This window comes from Halichoeres trimaculatus, unplaced genomic scaffold (assembly GCF_033239565.1).
Source record: "Halichoeres trimaculatus isolate MK-OKI-2021-1 unplaced genomic scaffold, fHalTri1.1 fHalTri1_scaffold_4, whole genome shotgun sequence".
Taxonomy (NCBI): Eukaryota; Metazoa; Chordata; class Actinopteri; order Labriformes; family Labridae; genus Halichoeres; species Halichoeres trimaculatus.
In genome coordinates, this window is record NW_027437182.1 from 13,220,214 (window position 1) to 13,240,260 (window position 20,047).

Genomic DNA, 20,047 nt, shown 5'->3' on the forward strand with positions numbered 1-20,047 from the left:
TATTATAGTTAGAAAGCCACAAAGCTGCACACAAAAAATAATATCCATGCTGAAATCACGTCTTTCAAATCAAACGTTTTTTAGTTAAATTCATGAAGAAAACAGAAGAATGAGAAACTGATTTTAATCTAAAAATCACTCCATCAACAATGAGTCACAAAGAAAATTGGGATTTCTTTGACTTTGGTGTGAAACTAGTTGTAGGGTGTATGAATTTAAAATACTATGAACAGATAAAAACTTTGTGATACAAACAGAACAAGTTATGAATCTAGATTATTCTGTCACACAGGCGAACTAACAAGCCAATCAAAACAACAACAAAAAATCTCTCACAGGTTTTATATTCTTACTTTATCTCATGTAAAAAGCTTTGTCTCTGCAATTATTCAATATACATTAAACACTGTTTTCTGATCCCTAATGAACCAAACTAAATGAAATATATTCATTGAAATATCTGAGTGTTTTTAAACAGGCTGCACAGACTGAAACAAGATGTTTCCACACTGAAAAAACAACAACTTAAACACTTAATCAAAATACAGAAAAAAGTATTTGAACTATCTATGTGGAGATTTTGACAAAGAAAGCACAAAAGATTCAACACCCCATTGTTTAATCAGTAATTTAGAGCTTTCATTGCATCATGGTCCAAGTCCTTAGAGCAGTTTTTACTATGAAAGACTTTCCACGCCCCCAGTCCCCCTTCACACCCACCTCCACGCTCTAACAACCAACCAGAGGAGTCCTCTGCTGCAGCACTCGGCTATAAAAAGCCCACAGTCCCATTCAGGAGCAGACAACAGAGACAGAGACATCAGATCGAGACTTCAAAGAGAGACCAACCTTCAACAGACAGACACAAAGATGAAGATGCCACAGCTTCTCGTCATCCTTCTGACCATCCTGCTGCACGCAGCAACTGCTTTCCCCTCGGACAGACGACAGCAGGAGAAACACGCCTCCTGGGACGACGTGAACGTGGTGGCTCACGGCCTCCTGCAGCTGGGCCAGGGTCTGAAAGAGCACGTGGACAAGAGCAAGGCCCAGATGAGAGACGTCAACGCCAAACTGAAAGCCTTCAACGCTACGCTGGCTGAGCTGGAGAGGAAGCAGAGGGAGCAGAATGAGGGTCTGGTGGCCAGAGGCAAAGAGGAGGAAGAGAAGGAGAGGCTGGCTGTGGAGCAGAGCGAGGAGGTGAAGGCAAAGGTAGAGGAGATGAAGAAGCAGGGTGAGGACATCAGCTCCAGGATGGACAGACTGGAGGAGGAGGTGCAGGAGACGCTGAGAGAGCCAAAACTGGAGAGCAACAACAGCGAGCATACAGGAGCCTCATTCATCCAGGTGAGGAGAGAAACATTATTCAGCTTATCATCTTTCTATGAATCATTAAATCTTATATTCAACCTCAGCTATGTGGGAAAATGTTTGACGTTTCTCTTCCTGTTTGTTTCAGAGACTTTTGGCTGCTCAGAACAGACGCATCGATCATTTGGTGGAAAAAATCCAGCAGCAACAGGACAAACTGGAGAAACAGAGTCTTCACCTGCAAGCTCTGCAGAATAAGGTGAGTCACCGCAAACCTTTCCACCACCTGTGTTAGAGCTGATATCTGCTGTTACACAACTATCAATGCAACAGTTCCTGACTGTGCTTTCTGCTCCACCAGTTTACACACAAAAGAGTGAAATCCCACAGACGCAGAGATGAAGAGACGGTGCTGAGGGGAGAGGCTGAGCAGGGCACGCACACAACAGGTAAGAAAACAAACGCTCAGAAAAAAAAAGGTTAAAGAGAGATTGAACAACATCACTATCAGGGAGAGAAAACACTTTAAATAGGTGAAGACCTCGCTCTAGGTTTGACCTTTCACATGCTCATTAAACTGTTGAGTTAAAGCCCAACACCCAGTTAGATTTTAAACCATCACACTTCAGATTCAACCTTTGCCCTCCTTTGATAATTAAAATGAATCTTCTTTTCAGCTAATTGAATAAAGCACCAACGTCTTAGAGAGTGCACGCCTTTAAGACCATGCTTTAACATTTACAGTACGGTGATGTATCCTTACGTGACATAAGAGCAGCCTAAGTTTACCTTTGTACCTATTTTTACAATATTTGACTCGCTGGCAGTGCAGCTCACACACAGTCCAAAGATCAGGACAACACGAGCACAACAACTTTTGAAACACACCTACTGTGCAGTTTACAGGACACACGTAGCTCTGCAAGTGCACACACAGATGTGCTGGAATGATTTTTATCTGATCACTGAATCTCACCAGTTTTCTGTGCTCTGTTTTCTCAGGTTTGGCCAAAGATTGTCATGATCTATTCACACAAGGGCAGCGAGCCAGCGGCATCTACACCATCCAACCACAGGGCTCCCAGCCGTTCAACGTCCTGTGTGAAATGACCTCAGGTGAGTTGAGTTTATGATGCACACATTTTTTAAAGAATTACATTTTCCACATTAATCAAACACGCTCTGTGTGAAGTAGATTAAGCTGCTTTAACTCAACTGTTTCTTCTTCTCTCTGTTCTCTGTACAGACGGTGGATGGGCTGTTGTCCAGAAACGTCTTGATGGATCCCAGAACTTCAACCATCTCTGGGAAAGTTACAAGAGAGGCTTCGGCAATCTCAACGGTAAGCAGGGAACAAAATTCTCATTTCATGATCAGCAAAAACCAGCAAAGTCTATTAGAAATGAAGTCTAACCTGAACATTCCTGGTTCTGCAGGTGAGTTCTGGCTGGGTCTGGAGAACATCCACTCACTCTCCAAACAAGGAGAGTACGTCCTTCAGGTGGAGGTCACTGACAGCGCAGGTCAGCAGCAGGCCTCTCGTTACGCCTTCCAACTTGATGGTGAAGAGAAGATGTTCAGTCTCCACCTGCAGCCGGAGTCAGAGGGTCAGGAGAACATCATGACGACCGGAGCCACTGGTCTTCCTTTCTCCACCGCTGACAGAGACAACGACCTCACCAAAGACCTCAACTGTGCTGAGCTGCTCTCAGGTAAGACTGCAACACCTTCACCTGAACACATACAGGCAGAAAATGTCCCAAAAGATCAGAGAATGGGACGATAACCTGGAAGAGATAATAACATTCATTCTGTTTCACAGGCGGTTGGTGGTTCAGCAGCTGTGGCGACTCAAACCTCAATGGCAGGTATCCCAGGAGGCCGAACATGCTCAGACAGCATCAGTCCAGGAGACGGGGGATGTTTTGGACATCCTCTAAGGGACCAAACACCTCTGTGAAGACCACTGTACTCAAGATCGCACCAAAACACTGAGCAGATCAGTCTCTGAAAGGACAAAGAGAAGAAAACCAAAGAACTACAGGACTGAAATGAGTCCACATACTTTTAAAAGCACATTACTGATCTCTGGATCCTCACATATCTCTATGCTATGCTATACGTCATTGTCTCAGAGGACATTTTCTGTCATATTGACAGGTGTGAACATATCCCCTTTGTAAGGGTTTCACTTCTAATGTTGATGTCTGGTTTTAAATATTTCAAATGTAGTGTATTCATTCTAACATGTGCACATTAAACTTTTTTTATATATATATTTCATGCTACAAAGTGGATGAAATAAAGCTCTAAATATTTTATGAACCCTGATTTCTAGTCTTTTTCGCTAAACACTTCACAATCACAGTCAACACATGAAAATATGAGACCTTTAACACAGTTCCCACAATGTTTAACTCTCAGTACTTCACACTGAGAGAAGTCTGATGGAGATCTTCACTCTGAGCTTTAAATCCTCCATGACAAGTCTCCGTACATGACATGTAAATATCAGACTTTAAAGTGGCACATGAAACCAGTGGTTGGATTTGACATGAAGCTTAACTGATAACTCTAATTGTTCCCTATCATTTTATCTGACGTGTTTCATTGTTGCTTTCTTTTAATATGCTTTTATTTCTTATTTTACTATGTATTTAATCTAGAAAGCACTTTGGTCACCTTGAGTGTTGTAAAGTGCTCTATAAATAAATTTTGATTGATTGATAATTGATATATAAACATAAAATCTCCTACATATCATTTGGTATCTACACCTCGGTTTTGAAACTGCCCGAAGTTTGACTGACTTGTAATTGAAGGCTTTTGGTGAATTTAAACACATTATTTAGCTAATATCATAGTATTTTTTTGGTTGAATATGGTTTAAGTGATTGACCAGGGTTTGTTAGGTAGTAAATGCTGCCCTCTGCTGGTCAGACATGATATGTAAAATATATCAGTCGAGGAAGCCATGCTTTGGTTCACTTTGGATGGAAATCTCTTTAATATAGTTAGTTATGGACTAATCTAAATAGTTGTTTTTCAGCTGTGTTGTAGGTTTATGCCCATTAAAAAATGGATGAACGTAGCACAGATCGCCTACTGGTACAGGTCACTCTCCATGAGGTTTGCCTTTGCGCAGGTGGCCTGGGTTCGAATCCAGCCTGTGGCCTTTTTCCTGCATGTCACCTCCTACTCTTGCCCTGTTTTCTGCGCTATCTACTGTCTTCTCTTCTATCCAATTAAAGGCATAAAAAAGACCCAAAAATAACATAAATGAATAAAATAAAGGTTAGATAAGCTCTTCGAAAAGTTGCTCTTTTCCCTCCTTTTTTACTTGAACATAATTTTTTTTCATTGAGCTTCAGCAGACAAGACCTTTTTCTAATCTATTCTTACTCTTTCAGCCCACGCCAAACAGCTAGGCCATACCAGCATCTCTACGAAACAGTAGAATGATGTTAAAAACACATTATCACAAGCTTCATACGTCTGAAAGCATCTGATACAATCTTCTCAACTGTAATTAAACTGATTAAGAACTTAACTTTAAGCCTAACTTTGTAGTGACTTTCTTTTGTTTATTAATACATCAAGTAAAATTTGAGTTTTAAATAATGATAGTTATCCAAATTTAGTTTTGTACTTTTCTTTTTTTTTAAAGAACATCTTAAAAAAAGGAAAACATAACTTTATTTTGTGACACAAAGTTAAAAGAGAAAGTTCACGTCTGTTTATTTCTTCAACATGTGAGATACATTAGATCATGTACAGGTGATGAGAGCTCATCAGACACACAGGTAACAAGGCATCTTATCATTGTAGGTCCTCAGACAGGTTCCCTGATATCAGCTTCATGAGCGAGCACTCTCACACTCTCACAAGGCACCTCAGACTGCCAATAGCTGTGTCATACATCAATACACGGCTTCATTTGTTGGCACCAAGGCAAATATGTCACACGTGCAAAAAGGCAGCAGCAGCAGAAAAAGAAGCTTCACAGAAAATTAAAGCAAGCAAGCGAGCAAGTGACACACAGCTGGTCGCTACATATTTCTTCTCTTGAAGAATGCATAAGAATCCATAGAAATATGTTTTAATAAAAATATGGCATGTATCTTTTCTTATAGGTACACTAAAGAGTGGCACAGCACATAAAAAATCATTTATGATTGCACAAGAGTTGATACATAAATGTTGAAGAGTTTGTATGTTTGTTCTAACTGAGCTTTGTGTTTCTGATTTTAACTCCAGTGTTTTTTTGTTTGTTTTTTTGATAGACAGAAAGAAACATGATGAAACACTTCATCAGTCAGGTCCTAGAAAGATGAGGTGAGAGCTGAATAAGAAAAAAGCACGACATGGAGAGAAGAGTCTCCTGAGCGTGGTGGGTCCACTTCTCGTGTTACTGCTTCTGAAACATCATCACCGTCATCACTCTGTGATTTATGTTTAATTTTACCGTGTCTTATCCCTGTTTGCGGTCTCTGAACAGCACCCTCTGCTTGTTTCATGAATCAAAACATCCACAGATTCTTTCCACTGTCAAAACACAGTGTGAAAACTGCACGACTTAACTGAGTGATAGTCTTGTTTACTACTGTTTGATTAAAACGTGATCTTTAACAGTTTGAATGATTTATCGATGCTAAAATGCTTTGGAAACTTATTAAACAGCACTTCAGGTGTGATGAGGTTTGGCATAGCTTGAATTTAACAGATCATAAAATCAAGTGAGAGGAGAAGTGATGGGTGTTTAAATAAACTGAGGAAACAGAATAAAAGCCGAGTGAGGAGGAGGGAAAGGCTCAGTGTGTGTAGGACGGCTTATCAGAGGTTCTCCTGGAGGAAGTGCAGCAACGTAATCTCATAGTGCTCTCCAGACTCTGGACACCGGATGCTGTGTCGCTCATTGGGGTAAACCTAAGAAACAGCGAAAGATGCAATCAAAAAGAGGCAAAGTCCCTGCCCTGAAAATCTCAAGACACCTCATTATAAAATAAATATGTGCAGTAGGTGATAGAAATTTTCTTGGACGAACTTCCTCCAAGGTAAATGAACTACATGTGAATGACCTACCTGCAGGCTGTATGGCTTCCCTGCCCGGATTAGCTGAGACACCAAGATGTTTGTGTGGAAAAAGTGCACGTTCTCATCCAGAAACCCATGAAGGATCAGCAGCCTGTTAGGCCTGGGATACAAAGATCGACTCTAAGTTATTTTCTAATTTTCATATTTTTACATAGTTTTTAAAACCAGTTAATTTATAAAGCAGTCTGTTTTTAGCCAAGAGGATCATGACATAAGAAAATGAATGATATTACTCAAAATATTTAAATGATTAACTTGAAATAGTGTTTAAAATGACAGCTCTCACTCATTGGGGAGTTTGTCGACATGCAGGGCTACAGAACAAGCTTCGTATCCATTCTGGTTTTTCTGAGGTGTGTCCAAATATCGCTCAGTGTAGCCGGTGTCATAGGCCATCCACAACGTCACGGGAGCTCCAGCAATCGCCACCTGAAGACAATGGAAAAGTCATTCCTTCAGCTCAAAAGGTTAGTTAGAAAAGTAGGAAATATTTGTCACCATAGGTAACACTGAAAATGGATAAAAACGTCAATGTGTTCACAACAAATTCAAAAAAGCAAACTGAGAGAAGAATACAGAATGAAATGAAGGTTTGTTGCATCTTAATCTTGGTTTAGTGTTTCATAGAATCAGGATGAACACTCATGACCCTTTGCTTTTAGAGGGCCCCTCTTTGTTTATTGTACATCACTCTCTATCAGCTGGACAAAACATGGAATTTAGGGGTAAAAAATATTGTTTTCACCTTAAAGATGTCAGGTTTGTGGATGAGGCCCATTAGTGAGAGGAAGCCGCCGTACGACCAGCCGTGGATGGCGACTCGACTCAAGTCCACAAACTTGTATTTGTCAGCTATGTAGTACAAACCCTCCACCTGGTCTTCAATCTCTGCCTGACCCTGAGCGGAGGGAAACAGAGAGGTGACTCACCTGGCATTAACAGAGGATAAACCAGAAGAAATGTACACATACAAAAAGTCTCAAAGTGCTAAAAAATATTACTTAAGAGGAAAAGCTACAAAAAAATTTAAATGCAAATATGTGTAAACTTTCATGTAACAACAAATAAATAAGGCGTTGTTAAGTCTGTTAAGGTGGTAACTACCATTCTGTCCTTCACTGCTCCCTCAAACTTTAACCCCCTTTGACAGGAGCCCCGCCCATCGATGATCAGCACAGCGTAGCCCAGAGACGCCAGAGTGCTGAGGCGCAGGTACTTCAGTCCTTTATAAGAGTTGTTCACTAACTGAACCTGGAGGGGGAGGGGGAAAAAAATCACATTTAGATCTCCATCATTTGATCAAAAAACAAAAGGAGTTGTTATGAGAACAGGAGAGATTGAACCTGTGGGCCACCGTACACAAAGACGACGGTGGGATGCTTCCTGCCGGGGATCAGGTTGTGTGGTTTATACAACATACCATACAGCTCAAACCCTGACTTCCCTGTGAAGCTGAATATCTCTGGGGGCACGCGGTCATAATGGAAACCTGAAAAAAAACAAACATAAACACATTAATAACGTTTTATTACTTTATTCTTCTAAATTCTGCCTTTTACTTTAGATCAGTGGAACGAAAATGAACCATCATGGTTGCTTTACAACGATTCATCTGTTTTAGGTAAGTTGGTGGAGTGTTAGTACCAGTGGACTCCATCATGCTCGCCCAGAACTGCGGCTCTTTGTGCAGCGGGTCTCCGTCTGTGTCATTCAGCTTGTAGATGTGCACACAGGGGGATGTGGTCAGACTGCTGTAGTGGCTGATGAACATGTCAAAGTTCTGTGTGGAAGATAAAAACACAGAGTTATTTATTAGAAAGCATTTAAATGAGGATGCCTGTGGATGAGCTTTTTCATAGGGTGTTAATATTTTTTAATGTTCATCACAAAGGTATGTCACAGAAAGGAGGAGAGACTGTTTCTAACAACATTTAGATGTCAAAAGTAAAAAAAAAAGGTTGTGATAGTCAGTGTTATTTATGTAGATCATTAAGAATAGTAGAAGTAACTTATGAAATAAAATCATGGCTCCTGAACAGCTTGAAACTGGAAGAAGAGAGAGAACAGAGAAACAGCTAAAACACCTCAAGAAGAAAGTGCAAACCTAAAGAAAATCTGCCAGCATATGTGTGTGTCTGTGTGTGTGTGTGTGTGTGTGTGTGTGTGTGTGTGTGTGTGTGTGTGTGTGTTTATCATGTTACCTGGCTCACTGAGCAGCTATGGGAGAAGCCAGGTTTGGTGAGTCTGACTATTTCACCGGGTGAGTCGTAGCTGACGACATAGAGGTGATGTTCAAGAGGAGAGTCTTTGGTTCCCTGGAAGTAAACCAGCTTTGCTGTCTCGTCCACCCAAATCTGAGGAGTGGACAAACGCTGCAAAAAAAAACAAAAAAACACAGGAAATAAAAAACAAACCTGTCATACATTTTGTTCAGACAAAAAGAATGAAAACTAAAAGCGGTTTCTTATACAGTATTCTTCAGTACCACGACCTGCATGTCTCCCTTTCAGTTCTCCATCTTAGTTTTGTTTTATTTGTTGATTTATTATTAGAAATTGGCGTGGGGGGGGGGGCTGCCTTCTCTTAAAGATTACTATCAGGCAGCACAGTTGAGACCTATCATATGATGCTCAGTGGAAATGCACTGAGGAGAGTATACTCCCAGCCCCATACGGGCAATCGTAGCTGACAGCAATTTGCAAGGCTACATACAAATTATTGGAAATCCATCCATGGGTAAAATTGAATCTAAAAATAAGGAAAACAGTTATAAACTTCAGGATGACATTTCAGTCCCCGAATGGTGTGAATATAATATAGACTTTAAGACTAATAAATTGGACAGCAAGTTTAAAGAGTGGAAGTCTAAAGGCATAACTTCCTTCTGCAACATACTTAATGCTGGAACACTGTTTAGCTTTGATGTGCTTTTCAGTTAGAAAAGCAAGACTTTTTCAATATTTGCTGTTGTGGAATTTTGTTAATTAACACAATGACATCAAGTATAATTTTGGTAGAATCAATCAAGAAGGCATACAATTTGTACAGGGGTGGTAAAATTATTTCATATCTGTACAAAGGTTTACTTAACCTCAAACCCCAGTTAGCTATATGTATCAAAATAAAATGGGAGAAGGAAGGAGGGATTGTCATATCAGAGGAAGAATGGACAAAAATATGGAATTATCAGTGGAAATGTACCAGTTCTCAAAATTAGAGGGAGTTTCAGCTGGAAATGCCTAATAAGGTATTTCATTACATCCTGCCAAAAATCTCATTATTTCAGCGACTCTACAACCTGCTGGAGAAAATGTTGGCATCACACTTTTGGAAAGGTATACACAAGGCCTTAAAGGACATTTTTAGACACCATGTACCTTTAGATAGTGTGAATATGTTTTTTGTCTTTTGCCTGAGGATCTGCCAAACAAAGATAAATATTCCCTGAATATTCTGATAGTTGTGGGTAAAAAGGCTGTAACATAGAACAGGCTATCTCAGGAGAGCCCTTCTTTAAAGACATGACTGGACATCACAACTGACATTTACAAAATGGAAAAGATTACAGCATGTGTTAATTATTACTTATTTGATTCACACTTTGGAAAATTGGAATTGAAACTACATAAAGCCTCTCAGGTCAGACTTGTGTCAGGACAGGCACAATTTTGTAACCTTTGTATAAGTGTTTGTTACAAAGTGTCAATAAAAAGTTAATTAAAAAAACTGGATTGTGATATCTGATACCTTTTTTTTTATAAGTGTTGTTGTGTTACCTGACTGGCTTGCTGTGGCTACACTGCGGCAGTCATTTACATCTCAGTCTTGTTGAGTTCTGTGTTGGTTTTGTTTGTTAGTAAAGCTTTGAAAAGTTAAAATCTTAAGCTGACATTTGAGTTATACCTTTGCTCCGTGATTAGCCAGCACCTCCCAATCTCCGCTGGTTATTGTCACCTCCTCTTTGACCGCACACTTGAAATCGTCTGGTGAGAGGAGAAAAGATAAGGTTGACAAATTCATAAATTTACTTACCTTAGAGACAATTAAGAGAAAAGGGTGGCGTGAGTGTTTCATAGTCCTGTTGTTACCTTCAGAGTGTGTGTAGCCTTTGGCCCAGTCATAGGATCCTCGCTGCAACATTGATGTGATCTTATACAGGTGACAGAAACCTGTTTTTGATTCATTCACTATGATGAAGGTGATCTCATCATCACTGGTTTGGATAAATGGATAAAAGATGTCATGGACCTGAGAGACAAACAGACTTAGATGATGATTTTTTTCCATCCCTGGTTCATTTAGTCTAGCAGCAACAAAAACACACCAACCCAAAACAAATAACTAACAGCAAACACATGATTAAGCCGAGTCTTAGACTGGGGCCTCACGTTTATCCAGATGTCGCTGGTCTCCTGGTAAATGATAAAAGGATGGATGTTGTGTCCCAGAGCCTCCAGACTCTCCTGCCTGCTGGCCTCGTCCTGATGTGCAGGGATGAAGAGAGCTGGAGGGAGCAGGGCCAACTGGAGGTACTGCTGCCGTCGATTCATCATCACCACCCACGCACTGGCAAACACAGAGGAAGAGGTGTGATAGATGCCGGTGTTCAGAATAGATCCCACTTCAAAAAAATCCATTTTATCATTTTGTTTGAGCTTCTGGCGTGAGGTAAAAATGCTGTGGGTGGTTACACTACTGTTTATTCTGCCTTTTTGAAAAAAATAACTTACTATCGTCCGTCTTTGGTCCAACCAGCTCTGGTGATGTATTCAGCATCAGGGAACAAAGTGGTGAAGGGAACGGGCAACACCTTTTCTAGTGTGCTGATGATCTAGGGCAGAAATAAAACCAGGCTGTCATGTAAAACTTTTCTAAGAGACATTGAGTAAAACTGAAATGTTTTGGGATGCTGAACAGGTACTCACTTTCCCAAGATTGTCTGTCCTGATTTCTGCTATTTTGAGGGATATATCAGGATTCTTGCTGCCTGAATACAAAAAAATGGGTTACACACCAAAAAATAAACACACTGTAAACCTCACAGACATCATCCTGCTTTGCTGTTATGCTGCTGTTCTATTAAAAATACCATTTTCTTTTTTTTATGCAAACCAAAGATTCCCTTTCTCGATGTGCAACTTTGCTCGAATGACTGGCTGCCTTAAAAACATCCCTTTTGCAAAATAATCCTCTCTTAACTGTGACAAAAATAGCTTGTTATCCCCAGACTTTGTCATCAACAGACTTCCTTGTTTTAATTACAATGAGAAATATGATTCATCAAGCTTTATTTTTTTTTTAATTCTTAAAAACAGTACTTGTATCAAGCCCAAATCAGCGACCCTTACAGCAATCATAATCCTACTTACAACCCTGTGTTAGCCATTATCATATTGTGAGTTACATTTCACAATCGTGTTATTTTCTGTTGAGTCTGTCTGTACCACTCGAGGCACTCAGGATTTACTCATTTTTCAGAAGTCTGTGCTGCAGTTTGTGCAAGAAAGGAACTAAACAACAAGAAGAAACAGACTCTGTGCTGTCACCAACACAAATCTCAGGGGTTAAAAAAAAAGTGTACCTGCGCGTGGGTATCTGTAGATGTCAGTCTTGCGCTCCTCCAAAGCTGGAGATGGAACATGAATGATCTCCACTTCAGACTCGTCCACTTCCTCGTACAGGATCTGCAGAGTTTTACCACCATCTGACTCTACAACCAGAGAGTAAACCAGTAAAACCAGTCAGAGAGCGTCTGAGCTTACAGTAAACTTATTGTGACTGTTTTGATTTTGCATTTAGAAAATTGTTGTCCCTGTTTAAAGGAAGGCAGAACAGAATATTTTTATGATAGTGATAATGACTGTTATTGTGTATTTCTGATTTATTCACCTTCTCGAGCAGCAGGTGACCACCAGTATCCAGTAAAGCGGTCAAACTCCTCTTGTGTGACAAAAGTAGCTACACCAGCAGATTTGGGGTCATCTTTGGGGTTATCAATACCTAAAATAGAAACAGTCAAGAATTCTTAAAACTCAGAAAAAGGGAAAATCTCCAGCAGAGAAAGTCTGGCTGTCTCGGTCCTGACCTTTGTGACAGAACGTGAGCCGCCTCTCTTCACCCGTCTCAATGCTGGTCACCCAGATGTCATTGTTGTTGATGAAGCTGACAAAGTTTGGGTCTGCGGGGCAGATCTTGGGGTCCATACGTGTGCCTGAACTCTGGCTCTTAATCTCAACAGGCTTCATAGGAGACGTCTGTACAAACACCATAGGAGATAGAGAACATCTGAGGTCAGAGCTGCAGGAGTTTCACTTAAGAATATAATCTACACAAACAAGAAATATGTAGAACGAAAGTACAAGAAGCGATTGTCAGAGGGGGTGATCAGATCTGGTGCATGCCCAGGTCAAATCATGCATCTTTAAATGCCTCTTTAGTGACCATTTGAGATCAGATCCATAGAAGGCATAAATCCACATTTTCTTCATTACTCTTTAAAAAAAGACCTTAACAGATGAAACTGTGAGGTAGTGCGGGAGGAGGAGAGGAATGTCAGCCCCTGAGATGTATGTTGACAAATGTACCTGAGGTCATGGATGTAGCCAGGGTGATCTGATCTCAATCTGTCCTCAAACCATCCTGGGCTTATTCAAGGCTGGTATTATTGTTTTGTGTAAAACTCCTCACATGATCTATGTTACTAGATCTGTTGTTGAAGTTGCCACTAATTCACTAATTACCTATTTTTAAAAACAAAATCTGACCTAATCTAACACAGCGAGATAAAGTCAGATTAAAACTACTGTTACGGATTAAAACTACAAATTTCTATGATTAATTCTACAAATTTTATTGGCTGTTGTTACTTCAACTAATAGTGCTATTGGTTATGATTGTAAAAGTTATCAAGCTGTTGTCATCTCTATCAGCTGATGTTTACCTGACTCCCACAGATCAGCAACTTTAACTGTCTCATGAAATCAACCATCGCATCTTCCAGTGATAGGAACGAATCAGTCTATAAAGAAGTACACAGCTTTCAAAAAAGTTTGCCGGTGGTGAAAGTAAATAAATAATGCAAACTTTGCAATAAATGTCATCTTATTTAGTCACAACGTCTTATATTTTATATCTCTGCTCCACTTCCCATCAGATGGATATATGCATTATACCCAGATACATTCATCTGATAAAACGTGCTGCTCCTTAGGTGATAATGAAATTACATTAAAGAGAATAAACAAAAGTAAGAATGTATTAGGCTTTGTTAGGACATTTACAAACTACTCAGCTGTGTAAAACAATCAGTGTAAGCTTTAGCTTCATAACCTGAGCAGAAACGTGCAAAATCATGTTTTTGTTTGGCTTTATTTTAAAGCATAACTGTTTCAGAAAGTCAGTAAATGTAGGAATTGTACTTGTCACACTGCATCAATGGAGACAATTACTCACTTGATTCAATTATCTAGGTACTCTTTCAACCACATTAATCGTATTTTGATTGCCTAAAAAGGCCCAAAACTAAATATTATCTCACCAAGAATGAACGGTTAATTGGCTGTGTGGGTTCAGTGTCTTGCCCAAGGACACTTTGGCATGCAGACAGCTAGATCTGGGACTTGACCTTCACAGTAGCTTTAAAAATAACCCACCTTTTGAATTTTAGTACTTTTTTAAGGGAGGGAGGATAAGATTTTCTTTAGCATTCGAAGCTGACCTATAAGTATCATGTAGAATTAACAGTTTCTGTTCTGTTGCTGAAAAAAGCTGTAAGTCACTGTTAATGCAGCTTTGTGCTCTCTTTTTTAAGATTATACGTTCACAAGCCAGAACTAATTTCAGTCAGTAAGCTGTTTGTTAAAATTAAAACTATGTTACTAGATTTCATATCTAGTAACAGACATAACCCCAAAAGTTTAGGCTGTCCACTCAGTATCTGACCACAAAAACCACACATGATTCTGAACAAGGCTCCAGGTCTAACTCAACTGTCCTTGAACTTACAATAAGGCTTTTGTTTCCACCATCACGGCAGTAGTACAGACTGCTGTTGGCCTGAAAGAGAAAGAGGCCGCTGGATCGGTGATAGTCGTAGGAGGTGATGCCGGTGACTCCCAGACGTTTCCTTTCTCGCAGCAGCTCCTCTTCCCGTGAGATGGCCCCATGGTGAGGGCTGGCCTGAGGTCAGAGGTGGCAAAGGGACACAGAGGTGGGTTAATGAGGATACTGAAATTAATTTTCAGAGGGTAAAAAAGGAAGAAAGAAAATCCTCCTCACCTGAAAGTGATCCAGCAGTGGTTTCCATGACAGAACAAACAAAGCGTCTTTGCGTATCTTCTTGGGAATGTCTGAGTAGAGTAAAGCGTTTTCCCTGCTGCTGTAAGGCATTCCTGTCAGGACGGAGAGAACAGAGCAGGTGAGATTAACCCGTGATGCGCTCCTGAGAAATTTCTTGTTATCTGCATGTACCCAAGAACTACTTAAAATATGGCCACACTGATACACTGATATTAGGGCTAATGGTCTGTGATCCTACCTCTTTAAACTCATTTCAGAATAACTGATGTTGCATGTTCTTTCTCTGGACTCAAAACAAAACTGCAAGGAACTTGGTTTTACTTTTCATAAGGTTGTTATACTTTTGTATTGACCTGTCCATTCCAAATAAAAACACAATCTAAAAAAAAGTTTTACACTAATTTTGAATGGCTCGAGCTGAGGATGGTTTCAAAAACTATCAATCTGATCAAAAACAAATCTGTAAAACCCAAAATCTATGAAGAGATTCTATAGTGACCCCTAGTTAGATCTGCCAAAGAACTCACAGTAGTAAATGTTCCTACATTTCCCAATGACCGCTAAATGTGGCCCCAAGTTGCACCTTTTGAATGATGATGAAATATTAAATCATAATCTCAGGATTTTTACCTCAGTAGCTGTTAATTACATCACAATCTATCTAAGGTTGACTGAGTTAACACAGATTTGATTTAGCAGTTTGGCTCGCTGATAAAATCTTCAGCATCTGTAGGTTTTCTAGCAGGATGTCTTAAGCAACATTTAGAAGGATAAACCTCTTGTAGCTCAATGTAAAACACTTATTTCCTAAAGATCTGCTGAAGAAAGAGGGTGAAGGTTGTTTGCATAACGCTCTCACACTTAAACTCACTTGTTTGTGCAGCAGATTAATACTTCTTAGTAGCTTATATTATCCAGTGTATTATTGGTTGGAGCTCAGCAACACATCTGAACAATTTACAGCTAAAGGGGACACCAAATAAACCTTAACTAAGACCCTTGTTATTTTAACCTGAAATGCTGCATAAACAGCACAAGCAGGAGAGTTAACATCGATCATTACGCACCAACTGAGGCAACAGCATTGAAATCTTTGATTATGCAAAATTGTACCTACTTGAAGCAGAAAGGACATGAAGCTATTTAGCAGTAATTTTGTACACTACAGCTGCAAGCAGGAAAAAATGAAATCAAGCAAGAAAAAAAAAAGCAAAATGGTTTCATGTTTTCTCCATCACACGCTGAATACATCCACTGCAGCTGTTCGGACATCAAACAGCTCTGAAAACAGTCGCAAGCTGGCAACTCTGACTCACCAGCTGTATCCACAGATTATTCACAGAGCCATGCTACCTCTCAAAGCCACTGAGAGGAAGCAGCTGAATCTGCAGGCACACAAGTCAGCGCTCACCAAAAAGGCTTTATGACAGCCGAGTTTGAATCATTTTGACATGTATTGTTGAAAACTACACTTGGCACAAAGACTGTTTAAATCTAAAGCCCTGTCCAGAACAAGAATGATTTTTATACGACTGGTCCAAGTCTCCGTCCCCCTCAGCTCACCGAGGTAGTAGATGCGGTGAGAGTGAGGACTGTCCTCGTCCTTCTGGATGAACTGGAAGTCATGTGGTGCCTTGTTGATCACCACGCCTGTGTTCTTGCGGCTGTTGTGAATGATCTTCCTCAGGCTGTCCCATGTGTGCTTCTCCACCTGGAACTGTGTGGGATTCACATCCTCCATCTCCACCACCTCTGTGCTGTCCGACAGCTCGTCCACCCCCATCATCCCTGCCAGTGTGTTCCTGACCCTGTGGACATACAATCAGACTGTTCAGGTCTTCAGTTAATCAGAACTTAAATCAGATAATACAGATTTCTTAATAGCGGACCTCTATTTTAGCAAGTGCTAGTGCTACAAGTACTCTACTCTTCTAATAAAATTAAAGATAAAAACATATGGAAAGGACATTTGAAAGAGGGAACATACCTTTTCTGGCCGTCTTCTGCTTTGTCTTCAATTTTCAGCCTCTTTACTCTGTGCATGAAATGTTCAACAACCCTGGACCAGATCTGACACCCTGTGAGGAGACCAGGTGAACACATGAGAACTCACGGTGGCAGACACTGAGGTTTCATTCAAGCTAAAACAAAATCCATAGCATACTCTGACAATCAAATGATACAAAAATATAAAACTCTGATCAAGCCCTAAGCTGAACCAATGTGCATAATACAGAGAAGCTGTTACTGAGGTGACAGCCCACTCCAGGGCAGTCGACTCTGCTTTGCTTCATTGAAGGAGCTGCTCAGCGACCATCACCACACTTCCAGCTGCGTGTTCCTGATATGAAGTCTATCTGAGAGTGACTCAGCCACATCATGCTGACATCCAACGCCTGTGCCATTACTGTGGCAAATGTTACACTGATACTCCACATTTTACTGAGAGCTGGACACTATAGGCTGCTCTGTTCCCAGGGGGCCTCAATGAAGTGCAAATTCCACTGAAGTTCAACCCCAGCAACCACTGCAGCATTTCCCTTTAGAGTGTTATCAGATATTAAAGAACAACAAATCAAATATCAAGGAGGCAGGAAAGTCGAGCTAGAGCTATTTTTCTGACAGTTTTACATATATTATTATATGACTGCTGTTAAAATGTTAATAAAGTTCCAGGTCATCAGGGCAACCAAGCAAACACAATCTGTTTACAAAGACTGGCAGAAGAAGTCAAAGCTCCTGAAAGAAACATTCAAGCAGTTCTTGAGGTTGAATATCTGACATGATACAAATTTCCTTAATGATGAAAAAAATAATAATTTCAGTAGTAAGCAACTTTTTTGAGTACTGTTGGAACGAGAAGACTAGTGAATTACTTTTAAATACTTTGATTCACAATACCTAAAAAAAGTCTTGATTTTAAAGTGGTAGTAAGGCAGTTGTTAAAACACACTGTAGAACTGTATATTTACAGTTTACAGCTGAGGATCATGGGAAAATTGTGACATTGTATGAATACTGAGCCACAATTCAGAAAGTTGCAGTTGCAGCGATCTAAACATTTCATCTGCCGCAAATTACCACACATAAGATAACAATAAGTTACTGTCTTCCTACAGTGCCGTAGAGATATACTAACCGTTTAGTAAACTAAATGCTATATTTCTGGAATCGTCACAGCAATTTACTGTAACTTCAACTACATTAACTATCTTGAATTTATTAATAGTGAGGATACTGTAAAAACTCTAAAGTTAACTCTGGCAGTTTTGCCAATACTTTATTGTAATTTTAGTCTGAAAAGTTTTACGGTGTGGATTAAATGGTGATTCATTCATTTCTTTGACTTCCGAGGTACAGCAGTTTATGTAAATGTGGATCTTGTGACAATGACTTTGTGAACAGCAGTTAAACTGAAAGTGAAACTTCCTTTAACATAAGAAGATCAAGAGTGAATATCTGTTAGAAAGGTCCCACTTGTCCTCTGTGGTGCTGTGATTGTCTATTTCCACTAATACAAGACCAATTCCATCATTTTCATGTATTATGTGGGTATAAGTTAGTTTTAGCAAGTTGTAACTGTTGTTATATGTGGACATGATTTATCATCTAGCTCGCTGAATCTTGTTATAATGATAACTCATTCAATATGACTTAATAAGAAAAGTAGAGGCTTGCAAAACCTCCCTGTGGCATTATATACAATATATTTATCAGACATGATTTGGCTTTATCTTGCAAGTCACCGATCCTTTAGGTAAAAATCCCCATTGTGCAACATAAACGGTTTCCTTTTTGACACATCGAATGACGAAGCTGACAGCTTCACGGTGCACAGTCTCAGGGTGTCATCAAACCGGGTAAACTGTGTTTGAATATGAATTAAATTTAATTTCAGTTCGTGCTGTGCTGTTGGAGCTAACTGGTTAGCCACCCATTAAACAGGAACTTACGTTAGCCTGAAGAAATGTCAGTTATAAGCAAATGAAAACAGTAAAGACTAATTTGTGACTTACGCGCTGCGTTCTTAAAATACTAACGGTCGTTCTCCTCTTTTATGAAGACACGCCAGAAACGAAGACGGCGATAAATGCTGATATTAATTCACAGAAGACAACTTAATTCCAGGGAACAGGGAGCTCAATGCTAACATGCTAACAACGCGGAAATAGCTTTCAGAATAAAATGTTCCAAAATACCAACCTCTGAACCGGAAACAATCCGTCAAGATTATACTACTCCTGTTCTTAGATTCAGACGTTTCAGTAGCATTTTACCTAAAAGTTTCAAAATTAGAGTTTTTCAAGTTGTGTCCAATTGAGTTCTAAATAAAATGAGATAAGATTCCTACAATATTTGCTTTAAGGCTGCACATGATTAGTCATCTCATTCTGACTCAGCTTGGAGACCATATTTGGACCTTTCTGTAGTCTTTGCACTCTATGTTTTGGACTAAATCAATGGACAAGCCTTTTAATTTTCTCAAAAATTTCGAGTGGAAAATATTGAATCTGTAATTGCCTCTTACTTCTGATAAACAGGTTAAACTTAGGCCCTGAGAGTTCTTAAGTGACCTTGAAATAGCCTCATTTTTTTATTTGCCTGTTCATAATCCACAATTCAAAAGGAGATCATCAGCACCAAAATCAGTTTTTTTCTAAAGACTTTTTCTCAATACCAGTGGACAACCAATCCATTTGTGATACAAAGTCCCAACTGCAATGGCCAGCAAAGTTTAGCAGTGAGAAGTAAGATATTTACTTTTCTTGGATGAAAAACTTTTTTACATTTTTGTAGTAATGGTTGAAAATGGAGCTTAACTGGCAAATAGAATAGGCCAGAAGAGAAGAATAAAGCTTAACAGAAGAGTAAGAGTGTACAGGTTAAAATATAGGTGAGGGTGTTAGTGATGATGTGCATTACAACCCACATGAAGCTGTTATTCTGCAGTGGTCTAATCAATCTTGAGAGTGTATCAATAAAATCAAGAGTGAGGTTATGTTAGCTCTGCTAAGTGACATTGGAGCAGGTAGATGAGCACTGGTAGGACATAACCAGGATTCACCATCATTTCAAGTTACAGACACGTCTTGGAGCACCTGTCCACCTTAAAACTACGCTAATGAGTTTAGAAAATGTGCTTGTTGTCACGTGTCAAACAATAGCACTATGTAACTACAAATAAATGCATTGCCTCGCAAAAAAAATGCATCCTTCAAAAAAGTGTTGTTGAACAAAAAAGTAGTGATAAAAAGATCTGCCCTCAACTCATTTGCTTTCAAAATAAAAGCATGTCTGAGTCAATATCCTACAAAAACACTTGTGATTTGCAGTGGTTAAATAG

At 39.6% G+C, this 20,047-nt stretch overlaps 2 protein-coding genes across 2 annotated transcripts; one reads left to right on the forward strand and one right to left on the reverse strand.

Moving 5' to 3' along the window:
• The first annotated feature begins 787 nt into the window (after positions 1-787).
• LOC141789068 (angiopoietin-related protein 4-like) lies at positions 788-3,586 on the forward strand. The gene is made up of 7 exons (XM_074668356.1): positions 788-1,347; positions 1,460-1,570; positions 1,673-1,760; positions 2,314-2,427; positions 2,558-2,653; positions 2,748-3,023; positions 3,134-3,586. Exons 1-7 carry the CDS (start codon positions 871-873, stop codon positions 3,304-3,306), a joined length of 1,335 nt encoding a protein of 444 aa, XP_074524457.1. The 5' UTR covers positions 788-870; the 3' UTR covers positions 3,307-3,586.
• Positions 3,587-5,045: 1,459 nt separating this feature from the next.
• LOC141789342 (dipeptidyl peptidase 9-like) lies at positions 5,046-18,905 on the reverse strand. Its single transcript, XM_074668719.1, has 21 exons — positions 18,720-18,905; positions 16,691-16,781; positions 16,267-16,511; positions 14,683-14,795; positions 14,410-14,583; positions 12,491-12,659; positions 12,295-12,405; positions 11,987-12,115; positions 11,331-11,392; positions 11,136-11,236; positions 10,794-10,971; positions 10,494-10,653; positions 10,309-10,388; positions 8,607-8,777; positions 8,050-8,185; positions 7,749-7,894; positions 7,510-7,656; positions 7,151-7,303; positions 6,692-6,834; positions 6,394-6,505; positions 5,046-6,237 (listed from the first exon to the last, which is right to left on the reverse strand). Exons 2-21 carry the CDS (start codon positions 16,744-16,746, stop codon positions 6,145-6,147), a joined length of 2,679 nt encoding a protein of 892 aa, XP_074524820.1. The 5' UTR covers positions 16,747-16,781; positions 18,720-18,905; the 3' UTR covers positions 5,046-6,144.
• Positions 18,906-20,047: the final 1,142 nt, after the last annotated feature.

What these genes read in the sequence shown, in the direction of transcription:
- LOC141789342 (XM_074668719.1), bottom strand. Translation starts at nt 16,746, where the DNA reads ATGCACAGAGTAAAGAGGCTGAAAATTGAAGACAAAGCAGAAGACGGC. An exon ending in CCAGCGACATCTGGATAAAC is followed by an intron (nt 10,654 to 10,793) that starts GTGAGGCCCCAG and finishes TTTGTCTCTCAG; the next exon opens with GTCCATGACATCTTTTATCC. An exon ending in ACAAACCTGACATCTTTAAG is followed by an intron (nt 6,835 to 7,150) that starts GTGAAAACAATA and finishes CATTGTCTTCAG; the next exon opens with GTGGCGATTGCTGGAGCTCC.
- LOC141789068 (XM_074668356.1), top strand. Translation starts at nt 871, where the DNA reads ATGAAGATGCCACAGCTTCTCGTCATCCTTCTGACCATCCTGCTGCAC. An exon ending in CAGGAGCCTCATTCATCCAG is followed by an intron (nt 1,348 to 1,459) that starts GTGAGGAGAGAA and finishes TGTTTGTTTCAG; the next exon opens with AGACTTTTGGCTGCTCAGAA. An exon ending in AGGCTTCGGCAATCTCAACG is followed by an intron (nt 2,654 to 2,747) that starts GTAAGCAGGGAA and finishes CTGGTTCTGCAG; the next exon opens with GTGAGTTCTGGCTGGGTCTG.